Genomic DNA, 26,724 nt, shown 5'->3' with positions numbered 1-26,724 from the left:
GGTGTCACTTCACGTATTATGCCTCATTGTCTAGTGCTCCACATTCATCAATCTCGGGGGCTCTCATTTAGTCTCATCTTACACAGGCTGGTTTTGTTCATTTCTAAAATGACTTTTATAGTTGAAAAGGGTCAGCCTCCCTCACCAGCCATTGTCTATGTCTAGTTTGAAATTATCATCCTGGGGGCTCTTATCACACACATCCATGCTGGCATAGTATCTTCAGTAGCCGATCTCATTGTAGAGGGTCAATAAGCTCTCACACTGGTTATTACCTGTTCAATTTAATTCATTGACATTCACACTCAAATGATACTGCACATCCTGCTGGCAGTCTCCCTAAAGTGATTTTATTGTAGTGGTCGCACACACTGGCTATTAAAGCCTGCGTTTCCACCACTGGGAGCCCCACACCATACTCACACCATCCATTGGTATAGCAGGCCCCTGTCTGCTGCATTGGGTCGCATGCTTCACTGTTATTGGCTCCAGTGCTCCACCTGACACATCTGGGCTCCCATCATACCTCTATTGGCCTCAATCTTATGTTAGGTATTGAGCTTTGTTCATAAAGGATTTCAGTTGAAAAATTAGCCTCACTGGTTATTGTGGTCTGCTTCCACTTAGTTCACATTTGGAAGTTTCTCTGGTCACATACCACACCATCTTGATGTTAGTATATAGGCTCCCAGAAGGATATTTATTGAGAAAACGCAATAGCTTCACTGTTATTGGGAAGCATCATCTTATCACACAAAAAAACACATCAATGGATTTTGAGGGGTGGGGTGTTCAATATTCCTGTTAGTTAAAATACTACCACCTAAAAGGTGTAGTATGTTGGTAAGGAGCCCCCAGATGTGTGTGAGTAAATTTGGAAGCACTATGGCCCAATAACAGTGAAGCTATTGCATTTTTCAACTATAAAAAATCCTTTAAAAATATACAGAAGCCTGCTATACCAACATAATATGGTGTAGTATGTTGGTAAGGAGCCCCCAGATGTGTGGAGTAAATCTGGAAGCCACTTAGGCTCAATAACAGTGAAGCTATTGGATGTTATCCCCCCAAAAAATCCTTTAAAAAAATAGACAAAGCCAGCTATACCAACATACGATGGTACATTATGTTGGTAAGGACCCCCAGATGTGTGGGAGTAAATTTGGCAGCTATAGGCCCAATAACAGTGAAGCTATTGCATTTTTCTACAATAAAAATCCTTTAAAAATATACAGAGCCTGCTATACCAACATAATATGGTGTAGTATGTTGGTAAGGAGCCCCCAGATGTGTTGGAGTAAATTTGGGAAGCACTAGGCCCAATAACAAGTGAAGCTATTGCATTTTTCAACTATAAAAATCCTTTAAAATAGACTGAGGCTGCTAATTACCAACATAAGATGGTGTAGTATGTTGGTAAGGAGCCCCCCAGATGTGTGGAGTAAATTTGGAAGCACTAGGCTCAATAACAGTGAAGCTATTGGATGTTATCCCCAATAAAAATCCTTTAAAAATAGACAAAAGCCAGCTATACCAACATAAGATGGTGTAGTATGTTGGTAAGGACCCCCCAGATGTGTGGGAGTAAAATTTGGAAGCACTAGGCTCAATAACAGTGAAGCTATTGGATGTTATCCCCAATAAAAATCCTTTAAAAATAGACAAAGCCAGCTATACCAACATAAGATGGTGTAGTATGTTGGTAAGGAGCCCCTAGATGTGTGGAGTAAATTTGGAAGCTATAGGCCCAATAACAGTGAAGCTATTGCATTTTTCTACAATAAAAATCCTTTAAAAATATACAGAGCCTGCTATTACCAACACATAATATGGTGTAGTATGTTGGTAAGGAGCCCCCAGATGTGTGGAGTAAATTTGGAAGCACTTAGGGCCCAATAACAGTGAAGCTATTGCATTTTCAACTCATAAAAAATCCTTTAAAATAGACTGAGAGCTGCTATACCAACATAAGATGGTGTAGTATGTTGGTAAGGAGCCCCCAGATGTGTTGGAGTAACCGATTGAAGCACTAGGCTCAATAACAGTGAAGCTATTGGATGTTATCCCCAATAAAAATCCTTTAAAAATAGACAAAGCCAGCTATACCCAACATAAGATGGTGTAGTATGTTGGTAAGGACCCCCAGATGTGTGGAGTAAACTTTGGAAGCACTAGGCTCAATAACAGTGAAGCTATTGGATGTTATCCCCAATAAAAAATCCTTAAAAATAGACAAAGCTAGCTATACCAACATACGCATGGTGTTACTATGTTGGTAAGGACCCCCAGATGTGTGGATTAAATTTGGAAGCTATAGGCCCAATAACAGTGAAGCTATTGTATTTTTCTACAATAAAAAATCCTTTAAAATATACAGAGCCCAGCTATACCCAACATAATATGGTGTAGTATGTTGGTAAGGAGCCCCCAGATGTGTGGAGTAAATTTGGAAGCACTAGGCCCAATAACAGTGAAGCTTACATTGCATTTTTCAACAACTATAAAAATCCTTTAAAATAGACTGAGGCTGCTATACCAACATAAGGTGGTGTAGTATGTTGGTAAGGAGCCCCCAGATGTGTGGGAGTAAATTTGGAAGCACCTAGGCTCAATAACAGTGAAGCTATTGGATGTTATCCCCAATAAAAAATCCTTTAAAAATAGACAAAGCCAGCTATACCAACATAAGATGGTGTAGTATGTTGGTAAGGACCCCCAGATGTGTGGAGTAAATTTGGAAGCACTAGGCCCAATAACAGTGAAGCTATTGCATTTTTCTACAATAAAAAATCCTTTAAAATAGACAGGGCCTCGCTATACCAACATAAGATGGTGTAGTATGTTGGTAAGGAGCCCCCTAGATGTATGGGAGTAAATTTGGAAGCACTAGGCTCAATAACAGTGAAGCTATTGGATGTTATCCCCAATAAAAATCCTTTAAAAATAGACAAGCTAGCCGCTATACCAACATAAGATGGTGTACTATGTTGGTAAGGACCCCCAGATGTGTGTGAGTAAATTTGGAAGCTATAGGCCCAATAACAGTGAAGCTATTGCATTTTTCTACAATAAAAATCCTTTAAAATAGATAGGGCCTGCTATACCAACATAAGATGGTGTAGTATGTTGGTAAGGAGCCCCCAGATGTGTGGAGTAAATTTGGAAGCACTAGGCTCAATAACAGTGAAGGTATTGCATTTTCTCTACAATAAAAATCCTTTAAAAATAGACAAAGCCAGCTATACCAACATAAGATGGTGTAGTATGTTAGTAAAGAGCCCCTTAGATGTGTGGGAGTAAATTTGGAAGCACTAGCCCCAATAACAGTGAAGCTATTTGATGTTATCCCCAAAAAAAATATAGTGGATAAGTTGGCCTGCTTTCCCAAACATAATGTGTAGTATGTTAGTAAGGAGGCCCTAGATATGTGGGAGTGATTTTGGAAGAGCTTTTAGACTCAATAGCATTGACGGTATTGAATTATTTCCCAATACAAATTCATTAAAAATAGGCTGGAGCCATATTTCCAAAAAATAGTCAGTGTAGTCGTTCAGAGGGAGGCCCTAGATGTGTAGAGTGATTTTGGAAGAGCTATGCTCAATAACAGTGAAGCTGTTGAATTCTTCATCTTTGTATCCACTTTCGGTTTTGCACTCTTGTAGACGGTCCCTAGACGCGTGAAAGCTGAAACGCGGGCGCTCACCGGGGGTACATTGCGTATTCATTCACATATGTAGACGGGTACTTTCGCGATAAAAACCGGTTGTAGCTTGTTGTCTACCTTCCTACGGTTAGATAGAGCTGCCTATTGTGTAAGTAACACGCTTCTTGGCTTTTATGATTTATTGAACCGCGAAACCCGCGAATCTTGCGAATCTGCCAATTTCTGTCTAACTTTACCGGTAAGTACAAAGTGGCTAACGCTAACCAGTTAACTGCTAATAAAGGGCATATTAATGTTATTTGAAGCTGTGATTACATTACCTTTGGTAGCTAGTCCCAGCATCAGTGTCAACAAAATACTGTTTGCTTTTGCCAGGTAACCTACTGCTGCGAGCACAAATTCCTGTTTGATGATTCTAAGTAACTTAACACTGTAATGCTAACTCTGAACTGCAGTATTTAACGTTACATTCATTAAGGAATTAATCTTAACAAATGTAACATGCATACATAAAACAACACAAACGGTAACGCCAGACAAACACACAGAGCCTAAATAATTAGTTGTTTAACCCAAAGAAAAGGCCAGCATTCTCAAAAGTTAGGATTTGAAGCCTATTCACAGGCATATGTGATGGTGAACTTAATGTTATTATTTTCAGCTCTACATACATGTTCCAAGCTTTCTTTATAATATAGAACAGTACACTACAGATATCGGAGAAGCCACATTTTAAAGTCACTCTGTTCATGTTAACCTTCTATCTTTTAATTTGGAGTTTCTTTAAATAAACTTGTATTAATTGGTTTCAAGTGGACTGAATTGGCAGTAAAACTGTATAATTTCAGGGAATGCAACGTGCAACTAATGTCACCTATCAAGCTCATCATGTCAGCCGAAACAAGCGTGGGCAGGTTGTGGGCACAAGAGGAGGGTTCAGAGGATGCACCGTTTGGCTGAGTGGTAGGTTGTGCTATTATCAAGGTGTCCTTTCTGCACCTGTATATTACTCATAGCTGTGTCGTAATGCTGCTGTTTTCTTCTGTGCCAAGGTTTGTCTGGTGCAGGGAAGACTACAGTTAGCATGGCTCTGGAGGAGTATCTGGTGTGTCATGGTATCCCCTGTTACACACTGGATGGGGACAATATCCGCCAGGGGCTGAACAAAAACCTAGGCTTCAGCCCAGAGGACCGTGAAGAGAACATAAGACGCATTGCTGAGGTGGCCCGGCGCTTTTGCTGATGCTGGGCTGGTCTGCATCGCCAGCTTCATCTCTCCCTACAGCAGGGTGAGTGACTCTCCAAAGAAAGCATCAGAGGTTGAATGAGAGAAACAAATGGCCACAGGGATAAAATGTGGCTGGACCCTCACTGATACTCTATTACATTTTGTTATTGAACAATATTTGATTGAATTGTGGCCCTTTGTGAACAGTTTTGATCTATTTTCGGATTACTTATAGATCCTGGGTTACTGATCATGTCATTATTCTGCTGAAATTGATGATTTGGCAGATTTTTTGACAGATTTGGAATAAAAAGTAGAGCTTTTATATGTTCCTGCAGTGATTTCTTTAACATACAGGGCTTACTCTCTGGAGGTATTATTTAAATTTTTTTAATTTATTAATGTAAATTCTAATTAAAGAATATACAATAAAAAAAAAAAAAAAAAAAACTAAATGTTTTTCTTCTCTTTACAACTAAGGACAGGTGCATGATTAGAAGCATATTAGTTTTTCCTAGAGGTTTGAATATATTATAATATCTTTGGCATTAATGTCCACAAGAGGGCAAACCAAGGGAGACATAGCTATTTGTATAGAAATATTTATTTCGACATAAAAGTGTCTTTTAAAGGTCTCTTTATACCTACATTAAATTATAAACAAATAAAACCGTGTCGCATACTGTACAAACTTTAATTTAAAGACCGTGACCTCTCTCTCTCTCTCTAGAGCTGCAGGAGGCAGGAAGATGTCTGACGAGTTCAGGGTCGGCCCCTACCGGCAGAAGTTCCCGAACTCTTTTCTCTCCAGCTCTACATTTTCGTTGGCATCTTTGTGTAAATTACCCTTCTTCTTTACCTTCGGATGTTTGTTTTCTTCCGGTTTTGCGCCAGCCGCATCATAGGAAAATGTCATCAACATTTCATTCAATTGGGCTCAGTTGAACAGTACACAGACTTTGTAGGAATCTGCTGAACGTCGCTTAGGAGCAGGGGCCCAGGCCCATGTGAGAACGCTATGGAGGTATATGGCTGCAGTAGTGCTGCTTTTTTCTTCAAAATTGAATTTTTATATATATATATTATATTTTACAATCAGAATGTGTTTTCAAATTTAGAATAGTCATTGACAGCCCTAGTACTCTAGCGATGAATGGTGTCCACTTGCAGCAGAAAAACAAACATTTTTTTGGTAAAAACCAAACCCGGGAGGAGCCTTAATAACATTCTATCTTTTACTAACTCTTTAACTAAATCTTGTTAGTGCCTCACTGTGTATTTGGTTATTGTTTATCAGGATCGCCTCAATGCCAGGAAGATCCATGAGGCAGCAGGGCTGCCTTTTGAAGTGTTTGTGGACGACTCCACTGGTATGTTCTGTGAGCAGAGGGACGGAAGGGGCTGTACAAGAGAGCCAGAGCGGGGGAGATAAGAGGTGGAGTATGGTTTAATGCTGTTTATTTCCAGTGCATCAGTAGATCCAATGCCTGGATTAATGTATCTGTTATGTGATTAAGTTAGGGTTCATACTTGGAGTTACAGTGACATCAGAGAGAGAAACTTAGTCAAATTGTTCTTTCCATATGACACTTTGTTGATAAGCCGAAAACAGAGGGGCAGATCTACAATGCATTTACATTTTCATCTATGTGACTTCTGTGGTTGTATGTCACATGTAATTATACCATATTCCCAGTCTCTTGACCTTTTATTTATTTAGGGAAGGTTCACTCGCTTTGCAGGAATGCCTTGATCACATTCACACAGTTACACATTCATACCTGGAAGCTTCCCAGTGCACACTGTGCTCTGCTGGCCACTGAGCAGCTCCACTGGAGCGTTAAGGTTAAGGTTATGGGCCTTGCTCAAAGGCACGCCCAGTGGTGGTAATGAGGGTCAGTCTGGGGATTGAACAGACGAGCTCCCCGGGTCACAAGCCTCTCGATCTCTTTTACCTTTAGGGGCTCCACTGTCCACAATGTTTCTTATCACATTGTGGTGCAGCCTGTTGTTCTTTGGAGAGATCTCGGAACCCAATTTCCTGAGTTGTATGTCATATAATTATAATAATAATAATAATAATAATAATAATAATAATAATAAACAATAATAATAATACATTTTATTTATATAGTGCTTTTCATGGTACTCAAAGACACTTTACAGTAAAAACCAGCACATATATCACATTAAAAACAGATAAGCAGGAGGAGGGGGTAAGATAATGGGTACCATGACCATAGTTATCAACTGGCTCTGTTAATCCAGTCTTTCTTCTTCAGGCTCTGTGCACGTTCCCAAAAAAGGGCTTCTCAGAGGGTCATTTGACCTTTATACTGCACTAAATTGACTGGATCGGGCGCTATGAAGAATATGAAAAAAATATCACAGCAAAAGAAAACACTGTTGCTGCAAATAAGCTGGCAGAAAATTACTATTGTGTAAAAATCCTAAGTGAATGTAATCTGTATTTATTTCAGCACTCAATGCACTCTCAATGCCCTCTCTAATGTTGTTTCTAACGTGGCAGCTGCTAATGCTACAGCTCTGGACCAACTTAAAACTTGATGCAGCAGATTTAAACGTTATACTTTGGTGGAAATAACTGATTAATAATATAGTGAAAAACGCTAAAGTACACTACAAACGTATTCAGTAGTTCACTGAGAGTAACAACAACCTTACACATAAAATAAAACTCTGTTCTTGCTCAGTTTTTCTGCATAACTGATATAGGTTCCTGTGGCTAAAATACATACATACAGTAAGCGACTGTAACTGCACGGCTACGCTTTAGTGGCAAAATTAATGCTCAACATTTTTTCATGTATAATCTATTCCCTCAGCTTAGAATCTGTATCGCTTCATAGATTGAATATTGACTAGAGCAATGCTATTTCCAAAGGAGTTGATGAAAGGAGCTTTTAATGCCGATTTCAAGCCAAAACTCGAACGCAAACTAATTTGGCTCAGGTTAGCCGGCAGCAAAAGTTAATCCCGCGATCTAGCCAGGCTAAAAGACATCCATCCTGGTGACACTGCTTTAGACTCAAAGTACCTTGCTGTGGCACCAATCTCGCCTTGTGGTACACCCCTATGATTTGCCTTCTGAAGCCACCTTAAATCGCTAACAAACATTTATTGTAGCTTATGTCACTGTTTTCTAATCAATTGCTACTTCTGGCTCTGCTAAACCCACTCATGTCGTAATTCTTCATATAATAATATGGAGAAAAAAACTTATTAATCATGATTGTGGTACTGACTTAAAGGGTATTTCAACAGTTAAGGTTTACAGATGCTGTGTACAGTGATTTTACATCTATTCAATAATGGAAATCTTTTTATGTCGATTAGGTTTTGAATAATTTATATAGAAAATAAAGAATGTGAATATAATTCTCTTTTTTATTAGGTTTCTTATGCACCGAAACGAGCCGGCGAGGCGAGAAGCCAGGAGCACGTCCAAGCTAGTCTGAAGTAAGTGCGCATACAGCAGCTCATTGACCTGCTTCCAAGAGAGGGTGAGGGGAAGATATATCCTGCTTTGACATGCTTAAAATATGTGTGTCATGGTTTGAATCAGTTGCTGTTTTATTGGCTATGTCCCCTTTAAAGAATATGCGATGTGCGAGCATCCCAGACCGCTTAGAGGCTGGAAGTTCAGACTTGATACATAAAACTGTGTCATCATTCCTCTATTGGCCAAAAGGGGGCAGAGAAGCCTCCTGTTTGAATGAATGTTATGTGACTGCATCTACACTGTATCATGTTAATATTTGTTTCGTGAATAGTAAACCTTTATCAGAGTGAATTTGGTGTGCTTATGCAGGATGTTTTATTCATAATTAATTTCACATTATTTTCTGCAGGATATAGTTCCTGTTGATGCGCCCTTATGAAGTGAAAGAGCTGTACGTTCAGGAGAATAAACTGACCTGGCTAAGGCTGATGCAGAGACTCTGCCTGCTGTACAGATTGGAAAGGTGCTTCTGGTTTTCTTTTGATTTAGATCAATCTTAATAAATAAATGAAGCCAAATAACTATGTACTGTAATAGAGCAGTTGTTAGTCATTTATCTATACAACGATGCATGATTTACCTATCAATTTTGATTTCAACTGCATATAATAAGTTGCTGGTCAACACGTTACCCATTGTATGTGACTGTGTGTGTGTGTGTGATCATGTCAGGTGGACATGCAGTGGGTGCGGTGCTGGCTGAAGGCTGGGCCACTCCCTCTGAATGGCTTTATGAGAGAGAGAGAGTATTTGCAGTGTCTTCATTTTGACTGCCTGCTGGATGGTAAGATGTCATTTATTTTTTTAAGGAAAATAGCATTTTTATATAAAATTTTACAATTCAGTATTGCTATACTTGAGAAAGGCACTAGATGGAGATGAGCACTCACAAAAAAGGGATTGCTGACAGAAATAGTGTCTGGCTTTCTTCTGCACACATTTCTATCACCCATACTATACCTACATATACTAGAAATTGAGCACTGTGAGCATCACAATATGCTCTCAGTTAACCTGTCCTTTCAGTTTACCCCTTAAGTGTCTATCATTAGACACTTATGAACTGTGGGAGTTTTGTATTATTTTTGTCTGATGAACCTCACGGTTCTTTCAGCTGTAGCTTTCGGTTCCTCCTTACATTTTTTTACTTTACTCCAATACAAATTGAGCACTCTGATTAAATGGAGTGTTAAATTAGATTAACAAATACTCCCTGCATGTGTCCCTGCAAACCGCAGAAGCAGATTTTGTACTGTTGGATGGTTTAAATTAGTTTTTATCTTGGCGGGCACATGCTGAAGAAGTGCTCCATTGTTATTCATACAGCATGGATGTAAAGCTTGGCTAGGTGGCTGAATGACACATTGATAAACTTGGAAATTATTTAGATGCAGAATTGTAAGAATGATGATGTTGTATATCATGTTGATGAAGTAATCAGTCCAGTTGCACCTACGTCTCAGGGATGCCTTACTTTTTTGGCACTTTTCAGAAAAACGATATCATTAGGGGTGTAGAGTCTCTTGATGTAATTACTGCAATTTCTCATGTATTGTTTGAAATTCCAAGAAAAAGTCAATTTAGTTTTATTGCCCATATGACCACTCAAACCTCAGTTGTGTGCGTGATGCCAAATACTTTGCTACACACACAGTAAAAAGAAAAAATACATAAAATAAATTAAAAGTTAACATAGCCTGTATTTCATTTTGAGATTTTGACAGGTATATATTAGATCTGCTGTCGTCACTGAAGCATAAAGCCATCAATTTCTTACAACTTGATTTACGTTCTTTCCTGAAAGCAAGATACCTAGCCTGTGAAACCAAGCTGTCCGGACAAACCAGGGGGAAAAAATATATATCGATGTAAAAAGTCCTGATTCCACTTTTCCTGTTTGTCCGGAGGGAGAGGGACCCAGAGGAAGAGGCTTCTGTATTGATTGACACCACACACCACCATTTGTCCATTTTCACTTCCTTCCAGGGATTTGACAGTGAAAGGATTGATTGCCCAAACTATAACACTAAAACTGGTTGGGAAGCAGAAAGCTGCATGTTTGACTAATCAAATAGTCTGCAAAAATAAACAGACCCAAATCCAAGCTTGTGTCTCTCTCACTCGGACATTTGGCAGTCTTGAGCGTGTGTTTTATTAAAACCAGCTGTAAGCTCTACACTGTGACAGAGGGGGCGAGAAGAGGGTCCTGGGGAGGTGGGGCGCAACAGTTGGCGTCCCTCCCTCTTTCCACTGCATTTGATCTGTGATGTGATGTGAAAAGCGTGTCGGTCCAAACATTTTCATCAACCTGGATGGCAAAATGAACCCTGCAACAGAACGCTGTCACTGCACAGCTCAAATCATGGAACGAGAAAGGGTCAAGCTCCAGCTTAGCTTAAGAGGGGATTTTTCTCCTCTAGCTTCTTAAATTGCAGCCTTGAAGACTCACTGTAGCCTGTGGTTTAGCTGTATATCCCACATTTAGCCTGAAGGGGTACAGAATGGAAACTTGATCAGAATAGTTGAGCTGTTTTCTTGAGTATACTAACCTTTTAAATGTTTTAACCTTTTAATTGTTTTTCTTGGATTGTTATCCGATATTAAAGGTGCCCTGTGGAGTTTTCTTGTAAACCAACAAAAGTTTTGTTTAGATTCAGTGTTTCCCACTAAAACACATAGTTTTTGTTTTTAAAGGGTAACTACCGTTTTTGTGGACCCTGTTTTCCTATGTTTTTGTGTGTAAGTGACTGCTAGGAACAGCAATCTTTGAAATTGGTCCAGTTTTAAGTGTGAATGCCGTAACTGGCAGCAACAATGTAACCCTATGGGGCAAATGTTCAGCGTCAGTTTTGTCCGCTAAAAGTGCTGTTTTTTGCTACTAAAAGGCTCTGATTATTATTCTAAGTGTCTGACAACATTATGGAAAGGATTCCAACAGAGAGAGACCTTTTAAAATCTCTTCGAGACGGTTCTGTTTAACCAGAAACCCCTCTGAGGTCGGGTAGCGCTAAACCCACCAGACTCCATTTAAAAAAAAAAAAAATAAATAAATAACAAAAAAACACTGTATAGCGTGTACAGAGCCAACATATTTTCACATGTAAATTGGTAAACTGTGTAAAATGTGTTTATTTCAACCACAACTAGAGTTGTGATGGTTGGAAAAGTAGAAAGATGACCCCAAACGTCTTCATAGTTTTATTTAGTTTTTGTTGACTTTGAATGAAGTGTATTTTACGATGCTAAAATTACTGTTTATTTACATCTGAGTCTGGTGGCTTTAGCGAACACAATTTCGTGGATGTTTAAAAAAAGGATCTTACTCTTTTAAGGTAAAGGTCGACCTCCTTAGAAATCCTTTCCATAATGTTGTCAGACACTTAGAATATTAATCTGATCCTGTCAGTGGCAAAACGAACACTTTTGTGAAAATAAATACAAGCTGCACAATTGCCTTATTAACTTACATTGTAGCGTGTTTCGCCGCTGCCGACTGCAGCGATCTCGCTTAATACAGTCACTTAGACACAAAAACATAGGAAAATAGGGTCCAAGTTGAAGAAAAAAAACGGTAGTTAACCTTCAAGGTCTAACAATCACGTTGAATGCATTTCCTTCATTCAACTTTTGCAAAGCTGATTTTTAAAAAAAAAAAAATTTTTAACTGTGCGAATGTTTGCTAGCTTGGCAGAAGTCTGCTTTACTTGTTGGTGTGTTATCGCCGCCAAGTGCTGATCAGTGGAACAGCTTGAAAATGGTGCGGGACTGTGTATTGCATTGCACGCTTGTGTACAAGCATGATACAGATGAAAGGGGGGCCCACTCGTAAAAACATTGCTCCATAGTGCAGAAAAAGTTCTCTCAGGTCCAATTCAGTGGGTGGTTCAGATGAGTTTTAATCACTGCGCAGTGGAGACAGGAGTTCACAAAAAGCTGTAGAATTCTCTCTGACCAGATGCCAGGGTTTTTATACAAGGTTACAGTAAAACAACAGAATAAAAAAGAAAATCTGAGAAGACATTCTCTTAGGATTTTAACTTACTGGATAATATAATGTAGTAGTAGCGCCACTTCTATGTATTTTAGAGCTGAAACAATTCTTAATTTGTTGATCGGCAATACTAATGCAAGTATAAAGTATAAATATATTTTTTTTGTTTTATATTTTTTTTTTTTGCTTCCAAAATGAGAGGCTTTGACACATAATGTTGTCATAGTAAATGGATTGTATTTATATGGCCTGATATCCCTGAAATATATTTGATGGGAAACTGAATTTCTTTGGGTTTTGGACTGTTGGTCAGACAAAACAAGCAATTTAAATACTGTATGTCAACTTGGGCTTTGTGAAGTAATAATTACTATCTTCTGACATTTTTTCTTTTTAGACAAAATGGTTAATTGATTATTTAAGCAAATGACCAGCATATTACTTCATAATGACAATAGTTAATTGAAGCCCTAATATAATGTGTGTTCTCTCTGCATAAATATGTCTTTCACCCACAAAATGTTCTTCATTTTCCATTGTCCTAGGTGGCGTCATCAACCTGTCCGCGTCTGTGGTGCTGCCGGTCTCTACTGCAGATAAAGAGCGCGTTTATGCGTGACAGCTATGGCCTTGGTCTACGAGGGCAGACGAGTGGCCATCCTTCGCAACCCCGAGTTTTATGAACACCGCAAAGAAGAGCGATGTGCTCGCCAGTGGGGCACCACCTGCAAAGACCACCCCTACATCAAGGTACATTTAATTAGCTGAAAACTGAATTTACATTATAAGCTAAATACCGAAGCAGTATTGTGTCTCAGTGTGCTATGTGATAAACACACTGCATGCGAAAAGCAAACTGCCTCGCTTTGCTTCGGCACTGATGGAAGACAGATCCGAAGTTGACCTCTTCACATTGCTGATGGAAAGACTGAATAGGTGGTGGAGTGGAGCTCTTCTCACATTCTGTCAGGACGCCATAATCACTTGATCTTTTGGTCCACTCTCATTTTGTAGGTGTTATATTTGGATGCTGAGTCTAACTCAGCCTCCACCAAACGTACGGTAGATCGTACTGCTCAGCTCAACAGACCGTCGAATCCCTGCCAGCTTCCACCTTCCGCTCACCCAACCCTTCTCCAAATATAGCCGGGAATTGTTTCCATCTGTCTCCTATCGACTGCTCTGGGGCTCAGGTAGACTCGGGTGGCGTAGATAACGTCCTGAAATGATCCTGCGCGACCCCTGCGGAAAGTCGCACTGGCTTGTAGCTGGAAAAAAACAGAACAGTACAGTCTGGCGTGCAGACAAAGACAGATGTCAGATTGACTTTTATAAATCCGCCCGCGTGGACGGGAGTGCAAGGTCACTTTTAAAAGTTGCTTGTCTGTCTGGCTAATTTTAAATTCCATTGTTTTCAAGATTAATGCAGTTGGCTGGCCTCTTGTATATTGGCAAAGGTGCAAGACTGATAATAACCTATATGGTATTTAGTGATTTTACCCCATGAGGTCAGACTTACTGTACTCATTGGCTCATTTTTTGTAAAGCCCTATTCTCTTCTATTCTAGATCAACTCGAGCACCAGACCTGCTTCTCAGCTAGACCTTCATCTTAGCAGATTTTGTTTTTTTGTCTCACCTTGTTCATGATTAAATCTGGCTTGGTAATGTGTTTTAGGATGCAGAAGGCTGCCAGTTTCATAAATTGTTACTTTAACTCTCTAGTATCAACACCTGATGCCTCAGCTGGCTTTTAACTCTGTATTTCCACAACTGTCATTCTTTATCTACTCTAACCTGTCACAGCTGAACATGTGTGCTCAGCTTGTCGTGATTAAGGTGTCACTCATTAGTGTGTGTGTGTGTGTGTGTGCATAAGTGTTACCCCATCTCTTTCTGACTAAAAACGGCCTGCTCTATATTACATGTAGTTAATCCACTTTTTCCTGTTTACCTGTCTGTCAGACAGGAGCCCCCTTCATCGGAAACCATGGTGTAGTGTGTTTATTTGGCAAGGGCCCTTTTCACATGTGAAGTCCTGGGGCACTTTATAACGATTAAACAGAGCACATGTGTCCGTTGTGTAGATCTCTTCTCCTTTGATATATCCACGCAGGCATTATATTTTCCATTCACTTATGTTGGGAAAATAAATTGCGACTTGTCTTTGCTGTTGATCGCTCCAAAGAATAAGAATGTTAAGCATCTTTCAATGACTCTTCTCAGGCCAGCAGTGGACAGATTGAATTAATTGGAGTGTGGAAACCAAATCACGACACCATCCTCAAAACGTCTCACAACAAAGCCAAGTTGATATCGACCACATCACGTAGACACTCCTACAGCTGACAACTTTCTGATTTTTATGTATTGCTTTCCAGATCAAACTGAATGCAGTCTGTTTGTAAAGTATGGATTTCAAAGAGGGATTTTTCCCATGACAAATTACATGTGAAATGAAATAAGTGACATCTTTTTTTATCAACTTCCAAAAGTCTTTTTCGCAATGCTTACACACTTCATGTTTCATTTGTGGCCTTTGTTTGAGTTCTCTCTATATTGGTGCTGGAGCTGTGCTTGTTTTATTACAGAGCCTGTAAAGAATTGTCACTTTGTATCACATTAACATCGCGCACAGCCCACTCTTTTCAGTAACTCTAGCTACAGTGTCATAATCCCACACGCCAGGCAGCGGCGAAAGCTATTGCCTGAAACAATAGCAGCCTTTGCCTGAATCCTTAGTACTTCTGTGGCATTGTTGGATTAATCTCTCCAATGTGGTCATATAAAGGCTCATCACCAGGTTTTATATTGGAATTCAATCTGATTTTGTCTCTTCTGTTATTGAATTTAAGGTAGTAGACACATGGAAAAGTGCAGAAGAGTGGGCATGCCAGAGTTTTGTTGACTGTTTAACCCGCACGGAGACTTTGAGTTATGCTGGTGTGGCCCTGTTGCGACTGGGTAATAACTTGGGAGCTTTATTAGAATTCCTGCTGGCCTGGTTCCAGCGCAGTGAAGCATTTATGGACCACAGAGTCTTAAGTCTGGATCATGTTTTAGTTGTGTTCCCTGTCATGATCATTGTGACTCCTATTTCAGATGGTGATGGAAAGTGGGGACTGGCTGGTTGGGGAGACCTGCAGGTTCTGGACAGGATCTACTGGAACGACGAACTCGATCGACCGACTGACACCCACTGAGCTCAAACAGAAGTTTAAAGAAATGAATGCAGGTATGGGTTCAAGTTCTGTTGGTTCTTGTTTATTTTAACGACGGAACTAAATTAAAACGGTGACGAGATATTAATCCAAGGACTTAGAGAGACAGTAGTGTCACAATATTTATAAACTGTTACCTATTTTTCCTAATAAGGAGAGGACACGCTGGGTGTAGTCGACTCACTTCAATGCTGTTATTCTTTGTTTAGTCTTTGAGAAAGAAACATAGAAAGAATTCATGGGAGAGAAAGCTTTGGTGTGATTCAGTCCCTCACTGTATGTGGTTTCAGTGGTTGGGCACTGAGCTGCTTAATTATCTCTGGGTACATTGTGGCCTTTTGTTTGTTTTGTACAGATGTGTTTAACAGACCCTTTTCACCCTCCTTTCTCTCTATTTAGATGCTGTATTTGCCTTTCAGCTTCGCAACCCAGTCCACAACGGCCATGCTCTTCTGATGCAGGATACCCACAAGCGCCTCATCGAGCGAGGCTACCGCCGGCCTGTTCTGCTGCTCCACCCACTGGGAGGTTGGACCAAGGACGATGATGTGCCGCTGCCCTGGCGAATGAAGCAGCATGCGCTGTGCTGGAGGAGGGCCCGAATCCCAGACTCTACCATCGTGGCTATTTTTCCTTCACCCATGATGTATGCTGGGCCAACTGAGGTAATGGTTATCAAGAATATTGTATTTGCAGTTACATGCTCAAGGATTCTTTTTAAAAAAAACTGACAGGGAACAACACTTTGATTTGATTGCAGCCCTGAGAAATAACAACAGTCACAGAGAGCAGGACTTTTATTTTTTTCTTGGTGTCTGCACATTTGAGAGTGAGAAATGGCAGGAAAGGGGATTTGCAGTTGTCTTGAGGCACTCTGTTAAGTGATTCCTTGCCATACACAAACCTCTTTGTGTGACTGTGCGTAGCTGTGTAGCGGGGAATCTTTAAATCACTCACTTAGGATAATTGGAAAGCTACAGCGCAAATTATTGAGAGCAGATTGAAGGCTGGTGAATTTATTTTCTGAATTCTGAATGGGAGGTTTAGAGAGCTAGGCTCTGCTCCAGGCTTGGTGTTACTGTTCTGACCTTGTTTACATTATTACAAACAACATATAGGTAGGGCTGAAACGATTCCTCGAATAACTCGAATAATTCGATTACAAAAAATCCTCGATGCAAAATGACTGCCTCGAAGCTTCGTTAAATCAATGTTACCAACGTTGTATCGCTGACGGACGGTGTTTCCGCACGGAGCATTATTACTGTCGCACAGATGCGGCTCAGTCTGCTGCTGAAAACGACAGAAAGTGTCCAAAGTTTGGAATCAGTTCAAACTAAAACTCTGTACAGTATGTCTACTGCAAAATCAAACTAGCTTACCACGATAATAGCACAACGTCAGTGCTTTAGCATCTCAACAGAAAACATGGAGTCTAACTTAATCATCCATTCCACGAAGAGGACCCGACAAAAGTAAATCACAGTCGTATGGACGATGAAACTACACCAAACACAACAACTACCAAAATCAAAGACAAGAAAATAGGTAATGGTGACCACGATCTGATCTAAAGAGCTGACGCGTTGACTATCCCTTCGGAAAAACAGCTGATTGTTGCGCATTTCTCTCTCTCTCTCTCTCTCTCTCTCTCTCTCTCTCTCTCTCTCCGGAGAAACAGCTGATCAACGATCTAATAGCATAACTGTAACGGAGCTGTGTGACATTATAATCAAATATATAAATGAATAGGTTGAGTATAACTAATATTTACATATAGGCCTACTGTATACAGATCAGTCTCAGGTTGAAACTTGCAGTTCTGAAACTTAATGTAATGTTTGTGTATGTTTAATGTATGCCTTAGTTTGAGGTTGATATCATTTGAAAAACAAATCTTTAAAAACAATGTAATATGGCACTTAAATGCACTTAATATGTTTAGTTTTTTGAGAGATGATATTGTAAGCAATGTAGGCAATACAAATGTTGCTTTTTCCGAAAATGTTGCTTTTTTCCCTAGTTTGGGTTGTTTAAAAAAAGAAATTATCCGATTAATCGATCGATAAAGTGCTAGATTAATCGATTACAAAAAGAATCGATAGCTGCAGCCCTACATATAGGCTACCCTTAGTCTGCCCGCCCAAAACTACTCAAAGAATGAAACTGCCTCTGAAGGAGTAATGTGGAGATTTAGCAGTTATTGATAACGAGAAACAGAAATTATCAGGGTTTATAGTGAATGCGAATATGCTGTTGGAGGCTGGCTGGCTGAACTCGTGGAGGTAGCTTAGGTCTACTAAAAAGAAAATGGTAAAGGTAGATGTTTATTTATAACTGGCATTATATTTTAAGTTTTCAGCTAATCTTATACACTTTTAACATACACAATCTTTTAGATGAAATATTGTAGCACCCACAGCCAAGTAGCCACTAAAAATAATGTGTTTCTGCCAAATTTAGCGAAGATCAACCTTTAGGTGGCGCTATAGTCAAGGTGACCAGTTTTGGCCCTTTTACTCTATCAATGTTAATGGGATATTTGCAACGGCAATGTACCACAGACCTCGCGGCTCACACCTCTCCATATTTACCGATGTTTGCCTCCCCACCGTTCCGCTTTCGCGTGCTCCCCGGGTCACCGGGGGCGACTGGCACCGGGAGGCTTGGACCCAAGGGGGTAAGCGAGCGTGTGGAATGCGTAGCTCCTATGGCGCCATTTTGATGCTAAGTGATCACCTGCCGTTAGCATTCCATTGACTGCCACTTTGACATCACTTTGACAGCGGATAACTTTACATCTGAAGTGTTTAAAGACTCTATTTGTCCATTGGTCATTTCTAAAGAAACACGACAATGTATAAAAGGCTCCATTACCTTGTACCTCACGTTATGGCTCCGAAGCAGACGTTTTTGTAAAAATAGACTATCGATTGTGTCATAACCAAGTGACTTACTGTCGCATAGTAGAGGAATTGCCGTATAGTACAGGAGAAGCTCGCAGGCAGTTTGGACTTACATGAACTGTTTAGGTTTAATTACTGATGTTAACTAGCATTTTAGTTAGCAATAATTAGCCTGTGCCCATGTTATCTCCTTACATATACCTACGCTCTCTGTCTCTGTAAGATTGAGATTTCTCTTGGCACAGCTACCAGAAGACTTACAACTTTCAGACACGTTGCTCACGTCACATTTACGTTGTCTCTCTCTTTTGGAGGCTGCGCAGTAAAGCAAGTGATCACCGGAAAAGTGCTTCTAATAGCCTTCACTGGTCTCCGTCCAGAGCAACGGGATCTGTTGGTCCATTATATATATGTCAATGCTTGGACCCCATAATAACTGCTTGCAGTTTTAGTTTCTCTTTGTAGCCGTACAAAAGAATACATAAATTCCACACTTTTGCCAACGGTATTTTTTAGTTTTTCTTTCTTGTATCCTTGTCCTCCACAGGTTCAGTGGCATTGCAGAGCTCGAATGGTGGCTGGAGCCAATTTCTACATTGTGGGCCGTGACCCTGCAGGCATGCCCCACCCTGACACAGGAAAGGACCTGTACGAGCCCACTCATGGCGCCAAGGTCCTCACCATGGCTCCAGGCCTCATCACTCTGGAGATTGTACCCTTTAAGGTCGCCGCTTACAACAAGGTCAAAAAAGCAATGGACTTTTATGACCCCAAAAAGTGAGTACTTGTACTTGTTTCCCATAGTCTTTAAGTTTATTAGTGTCATGGAATACAAAAAAGTCTGAAGCCCCAGTGCTCACTCGCACTAAATTAAACCGCTTATTTGTAGATTTAGAACCAGCAGCCTAAACAGAAAGTACATTCACCAAATGAATTACTCATTAGGCTTGTCTTCTTAAAAAAAACAAAAACACTTTCATCCATTTTCTTTCCTTCTTCTCTTCTATCTACACTCAAATGCCAAGCCAAGAATACCACGAATTGTTTTTCTTTCTTATTCAGTTAGAGGGTTTTGTGGATTAGTACAGGCTTTGATGTTGCTCAAAAATTACAGAGACCTGCCATTAATTAAAGTCTGTGTATGAACATTGCACGTGATGACTAACAAAAATCCTGCAATCTCACTGCCTCTTGTACCGGATTTGATGCAGCCTCCACAGTCAAGTTATGCAACTATTTACACTTAACTATGTTTGGCTTGGGATGATAAAACTAAACATGGCCAAACTAATCAAAAGATTTGCTTTGTTTTCCATGATGCATATTTATGACGTTGAGTTCAAACCGAACTGTTGATCGGGAACATCTAGTACTTTTAGTGCTGCTAAAAATAGTATGCTTTAAAATATAACCGGCCATTTTTTTTAGCTTTCCTTCACTTTGAAATGATGACATGACCAAGTGCGAAGAAAAGAAATGGTTTCCTGCTTTCCCCAGTTCTCTGTCAAATCTCTGTTACTGATTGACGGTCACCTTAATTCACATTGTGATAAAAAGTTTATTTATCATGAATCTTGAATGGGAGGGAGGGCTGATCAAGACTTTTCTTCATGAGGTTATATTCTGTAACAATACCCGTAACTGTCAGTCTAAATTATTGACTAAAGTAAAGAAGAAATAAAATGGCTAGTTGTCATCAGTTTTAAATTCAAGGATTCAAAGCTTTTATTTGTTATTCACAAGTAAATTTGTAGTTAAACGCAGCGTGGTATAGACATTAAAACTAATGTGAAAAATAGGATTGAAGAAATCCAGAATATAAATAAGAAAAAAAGAACATAAGACAAAACTATAAATATATGCACTTTACTTTTTATTTTAATTTTTTTTTTACATATGTCACAATTGAAGGCAAACTATACTATAACAATTTGTACAGGCTCGAGGGGAAATAAAAACTATATGCAAGTATATAATATGCTTTGCCCTTGTATCAAAACATGGCAAGTCACCTCACTGGCCTTCAATGAACTTCTAAACACATTTCCAAATGTCATGTAAAATCAGTAAATCACTCCCTCCAGTAAAATACTATATATATATTTTAATAGAATGTCATTGATCCAATGGTTTGATATCATATCAAGGCTAAAGCTAGAGAGAGGGATGCAAGATGGTTACTGGATTTCCAAAGTCTGTAGTCATTACACTGTGAGATTTATGGCATTCCATTCTCTCATGCACGCTGACAGTGCCTTGCCAAATTTCAGAAGGAATATGGATGCTTATCCTTATCACCAGCAATACCCCTCCATCCTCCTCCAAAGTGTAATGGCTCAGATCACAGCAAGCTGTTTCAAATTTGACACTGTATAAAAATGTTCTCGGAAGAATTTGCCTAGAGCTCTTTTACCTCACGCCATGTGAACTGCTAGGTCTTCTTTACAGCTTCTCACTGTGCTCTGTCATGTGATAGCAATTAGAAATGTGACTTCATAAACAGCAGTACCCTCTCTGAATGTTAGCTCAGTGGAGATAATTGTAAATGTCTGCTAACAAGATGTCTAAAACTGTCTTGATTATCCCTGACAGTAATTTAACGGCATGACTAGTGAAGATGTGATGAACTTGTGCTAGTACACTGCTCAACACTGGTCTAAGATGAAGACTGTCCTTGGCTGCTCGCTTCAAACAAAGTTGTTCATATCTAGGGATGTCACGAGAACCGATACTTCGGTATATATATACGCCGGTACTAATTTTAACTCATGAATGACGGTGCCGTACACTGGCTGTGTGGTGATGCCAGGCTTCAAATCAACGGGCTGTGGGGTCCAGAAGACGGACATTTTTGTTTTTGTAAATCATGCTCTCCTTGCCCCCTCCACTCCACACCATAACAGAAAGTTGAAACGAAAGAAGAGACATGACGCTGCCTAGTCGAAAGTGATGATACAGGTTTTTAAACCTCCACGCCGGCGACAGCCGTGGCTGAAGGCATTATGTTTTTGGGTTGTCTGTATGCACATGTTTCCCAGGCGCAGGTCTGATTCGAACCCGGGCTGCTGCCAAGGACTCTGCCTACATGGGGTGCCCCGATAATTGTAGTTTAACCCGCAGACAGGGTTTCATTTATTCATTGAATAGCAATTTTGGTTGTTTTCTTTCACATTAGGAAATAGATTTTAGAAAGGAAAAACATTCCTTAATCTATGGGTAGGGTGTGGCATATTTGAATTTCTGGCACTTAAGTGGATCGTTTAAAAATATAACATAAACTATAATAGATGTGGTCTATATTTTAAAAATATAGCTCTTTTTAAGAGCACCAGTGAGTTTAGGGGAAACCAAAAGCTCTCCTGTTATAATTTGTTTCTTCATGGTAAATTGATTGTTGTCTAAGATGTTTGCTATTGTTCGTATCACCAACTGTAGAGTTCTGTCCACCAGAAATGTTAAAACATTCTGTTTCTAAATATAAAAAAACAAAATTTAAGCCAGGTATTTTAAAAGAACAAACCGGAATCTTGACTTAACACATATTGCATGTGTTTTACTTGAAGCCTCTGCGTGTGGGATTAAAAAAGTCTGACTTTGGCAGCTTGTAGCAGTAGTAACAAAAAGGAATCTGTGGCAGACAACAATGTGTAGTCAACACCCATATAGTAACTTAAACACAGGCATATAAAGTAAACTATACATCTATTCTAACAATAAACTTGAAGAACTCATAAATGTTAAGGGTCAGCTGCACTGGCCTTACTTTACAACCATCATCATTGCAGTGGTGTGCTGGTGCTTACTGGATTGTCACAGTATCTTTCCAACCACAGAGTGATTTGTGAGAAATTACTAATAAAGCAGCTGCCTGAAATGGTCAGCATATGAAATGTAGAGTTGAGTGATATAAATATTCTCACACACAAACAGTCATCATGTCTCATTTCACTGGGTAGGATGTAGAGATCTCCCAAGCTGATCTTAGGTATCGGTATCATTACATTACATGTCATTTAGCTGACACTTTTATCCAAAGCAATTGCTATATATGTCAGAGGTCACACGCCTCTGGAGCAACTAGGGGTTAAGTGTCTTGCTCAGGGACACATTGGTTGATGTATCGCAGTGGGAATCAAACCCAGATCTCCCACACCACCAGCGCCGATCTGGGCATATTTTAAAGTGCTCATATTATGTTCATTTTCAGGTTCATAATTGTATTTAGAGGTTATATCAGAATAGGTTTACATGATTTCATTTTCAAAAAACACCATATTTTTATGTTGTACTGGACATTGCTGCAGCTCCTCTTTTCACCCTGTGTGTTGAGCTCTCTGTTTTAGCTACAGTGAGGCATCACACTTATGTTCAATCTTTATTGGGAGTCACACATGTGCAGTGCCTAGGTAAGGACTACTAGCCAGTCAGAAGCAGAGTATGAGGGAGTGCCATGCTAGCAGCTAGGCGATTATAATTATTATACATTATAATATGTGTTACAAAGTGACGCACGTTTGTCACGGAAGTAAAGGCTGGACTACTGTTGGAGATGGTAATTCCCTTTGTGGTGGACTTTGGGCTTTTTCACTTTGTAAACCTATAACGTGCATAAAAGATAAATAAGATAAAAAAAGATATATAACACAATAAAGGAAAGGGGAAAAAGCCAAAAAGCATAATATGAGCACTTTAAAGTAACCTTGACTGTATTTTACGGTTTCACAGCCTGCTAGTGATGCAGCGCTGCTCTCCTTTACGACACCTGGGCTGTTGCTAATTAATTGACAGGTTTGTTTGCTCTCTGCAGTCTGTACTCGACCAAAGATCACTTGTGGGTGGGAAGAAGCTCCACTCTGTAACACTACCGTACAACCGGGAGGGTTTCAGGACTCTCTTTCTTTTCTCCCAGTTAAACTTCTATTCATACCAAAAAATGTAACTTTAAATCTATAGCTGTTATTTCAATGTGTCAGATACATGTGTAATGAATATTTAGGTTAAAACACCTTGATCAGGACATTCCTAGTTGGATGTATAATGTTAAAAGAGCTTATTTTTAGTTTTCAGACTTTGAAAAGAAAAAAAGTCTCCTACACTTAATTCCAAAGCAACAGGCAGTAACTGTTGGCTCACATTTTCTGTACTGTTGATAAGCATCTTTTCATTGATTGAAATATGTTATAAATAAATATTTTGAAATATGTTTCTCTCTCTCTGAAATTGCAGTCATCAAGATTACGATTTCATCTCAGGCACACGTATGCGTAAGATGGCTCGCGAGGGAGAAAATCCTCCTGGCGGCTTCATGGCCCCGAAGGCTTGGGCTGTGCTGAAGGAATACTATAAGTCACTGGAGAAGGCTTAAAGGCAGAGCCTCAGATGAAACAAACCTAGAAAACACAGTGATGTTTAACAGGATTAATGTGGGGACCACTCATCTACTGTCAAAAACCACGCTCTGGCTTCTGTCTGTGTCACTTTCACACTCAAGTCTTTTAAATGTATGTACTTTATTTAACTAAACTCACTCTGATTGTGAAATAAAGTAGGTGAGGTCAGTATACTAATGAATTGTTTTTTCAAGAGAACAAACAAAAACTTTCTTTAAAATAGATGTTTGTGTTTCTCACTAACTTTATAACCGTATATTCTGATGATCGGTTACAAAAGTGTTAAAAATTCAAAGATCAAGACTCGTAATGACCTGTATGGAAAGTACTGTTGACCAGTACTTTAATTGGTGGGGTTGAGTGTTGAGTAATCATGATGTCCAAATTAAAAACTGCACTTGCTAGAGTTTACTAAACTCACTACTGAAAACCACAAAGTTACTTTGTACTGTATGTTTGCAAGTGGCAAAATGTGGTGTATTTGATGTGAAAGGCGAGTGCCTTGGTCTTCAGAAATTGAATTCACAAGTCTTGTTTGAATTAGGACACACACACACACACACACACACACACACACACACACACACACACACACACACACACACACACACACACACACACACACACACATATTAAAGGAGACCTATTATACTTTTCTATATTTTCTTTCGTATCTATAATGTTACAGTGCTGGGATGTTCACATTAAACGTGGCCAAAGCGGAGGTAAACCTATTTTAAAAGAAATCCCTTTGAGCCAAAATCTCTGATTTCACACTGTTCTGAACACTGGTTTCAACAGTTTTTTCTACTGTTTGTGCAGTGTTTACATTACATGCACTGCTACATGCTAACTTCAGGGAAACCTGTAATCTTAGTTGTAGATATTATTTTCTCCCCAATTTTGGACCACATTACTGCTCGAACATGTCCAGTTGCGTAGTTTTTGGTTTAGAAGCCCTTATATGTGATTTTTGATGGTATAAATTGCTGCTATACTCAGTTAACTGCTAACTACATGTAGCTACATGCTAACGCCAGGGAAAGCTGTAATCTTGGCTGCCGATGTTAAATCCTCCCTAATATTAGATCACAAGTCTAGTTGTGTAGTATTTGTCTTAGAAGCCTTTGTTTGTGATTTTTCACAGTATAAAGTCCTGCTATATACTACAGAGACAGCGAGAGCAGAACACAGATGCAGAAACCCCGAAACGCTGACCAATCCGAGCAGACTGGGCTTTTTCGGTAGGGGGACTTAAAGAGACAGGCGCTCCAACAGAGCGTCTTAGACAGAGGGTGAAAACAGGTGCAGCAGCATGAGGAAAAATAGTGTGAACATTAAAGCATTTAAATATGTTCTTGTAGAAACTAAACATACACTTATGACCCTGAAAACAGAATATAATAGGTCTCCTTTAAAAATATTTTTAATGGGATATGCAACCCTAACCTTTCTAAACCAACCTTCCTAAACTCCCTAAAAAAACTTTTGTCATATTTAGTCTATTTATTCTGTCCTAACATTACAACGTTCTATTTTTAACTGTGTTGTGCATGTAGTTTTGGTGTTTTAAACTTGTCTCTCAACAGTCCTGATATTTTGTTACATTTTCATTTGTATTTTTTTCTGCCATGGGTTGCTAATATTTTCCATGTGCTAATTCATTTTTAAGAGTTGGTCTGTATAATCAGATGGTTGATGGTTACCATTAAGGGATCAGATTTGTAATCTTCCTTGTTCAATAAACCATTTTTAGCAAAAGAACAATTTGTTTACTTTTCCTTTCTGTAATCTTTGTGTTTATTACAAACCGTGCACAGTATGCGTATTTTTTCTTCTTTTTTTCTTTTGCAGCACACCAAAGATTTTTTTAAATACATTACATATTCTTAAACGATTCCACTTGATCTTAAATGACAGCACTAAGATTTCATGTATTTAGAAACTAACTTACATTGATGAGATGTCCTCAACTTGTAAGAACTTAATAGGTCTAAACCCCTTCATGTCTTTGTGACTAATTTGTTTCAAGTGCATTTTGTCATCTACATGTCATGAACAGCGCACTCTTCAAATATAATTTCTACAATTTCGTAGGCCCTGGCTGTTGGAACTTTTGTGACCTCCCAGTTGTTCAATCAGCTGCATATTGAATGAGACAGACCCTCTAGTGACCCCAATCAGGCTCAGACACACTCGCACACTGTATACAAAGCGCTACAGCTGGCTCCCAGATGCAGCGAAAGTGGAACATACAGGGTTAAATCCAGACGAGAAGAGTGGCTCTGTCAGAAATACCCTGGATACTTCCTCGAATCCAACTCCAAGATGTAATGAAGAGATCTACCAGCAACAATTTGTTGTACCTTTCACCAGATTTTGTTCAATCTTAAATGGTAATCAAGCTGGGTCCTCAGACAATTTCAAAAGAAGAGCTGATTTTCATACAGAAAATGATGAAATAAGTTTGGAGAGGTTGCCTTTATGGTTTTTGTTGTTCTTTAAACTATCTGGAGGAGATCAGATGCTCTCTGGTTAATGCAGGAGTCTGTTACTATGTGCATCCTTAACTTCCTTAACTTGATGTTATCTTACTTGTTTCATGCACAGGGTATTTTAGTTCTGGGTCCTTTTTCAGCTCCCCCCCCCCCTCCTCAGATCTTGCTTTGAAACTGTTCATCCGTCTGAGGGTGTTGTTACAGTGTGGCAACCTGCCAGTGGAAAAAGGTTGAAGGTGCCAGAAGAATATACAGTTATTCTGACTACTTTTTACACAACTTATGCCTTCACTCCCCTGCACCG

General features: G+C 39.4%; 1 protein-coding gene across 1 annotated transcript in view; it reads left to right on the top strand.

Moving 5' to 3' along the window:
• papss1 (3'-phosphoadenosine 5'-phosphosulfate synthase 1) overlaps window positions 1-25,686 on the top strand; it is a 45,128-nt gene extending 19,442 nt beyond the window's left edge. Inside the window, exons 12-13 of the mRNA XM_039799495.1 lie at window positions 19,080-19,309; window positions 23,759-25,686. Of these exons, the coding sequence (XP_039655429.1) occupies window positions 19,080-19,309; window positions 23,759-23,897 (369 nt within the window). The 3' untranslated portion in view covers window positions 23,898-25,686. The remainder of the gene's footprint in view (window positions 1-19,079; window positions 19,310-23,758) is intronic.
• Window positions 25,687-26,724: the final 1,038 nt, after the last annotated feature.

The sequence above is a fragment of the Perca fluviatilis genome, chromosome 1, assembly GCF_010015445.1.
Source record: "Perca fluviatilis chromosome 1, GENO_Pfluv_1.0, whole genome shotgun sequence".
Lineage (NCBI taxonomy): Eukaryota > Metazoa > Chordata > Actinopteri > Perciformes > Percidae > Perca > Perca fluviatilis.
This window is presented reverse-complemented; position numbering and strand designations above follow the sequence as displayed.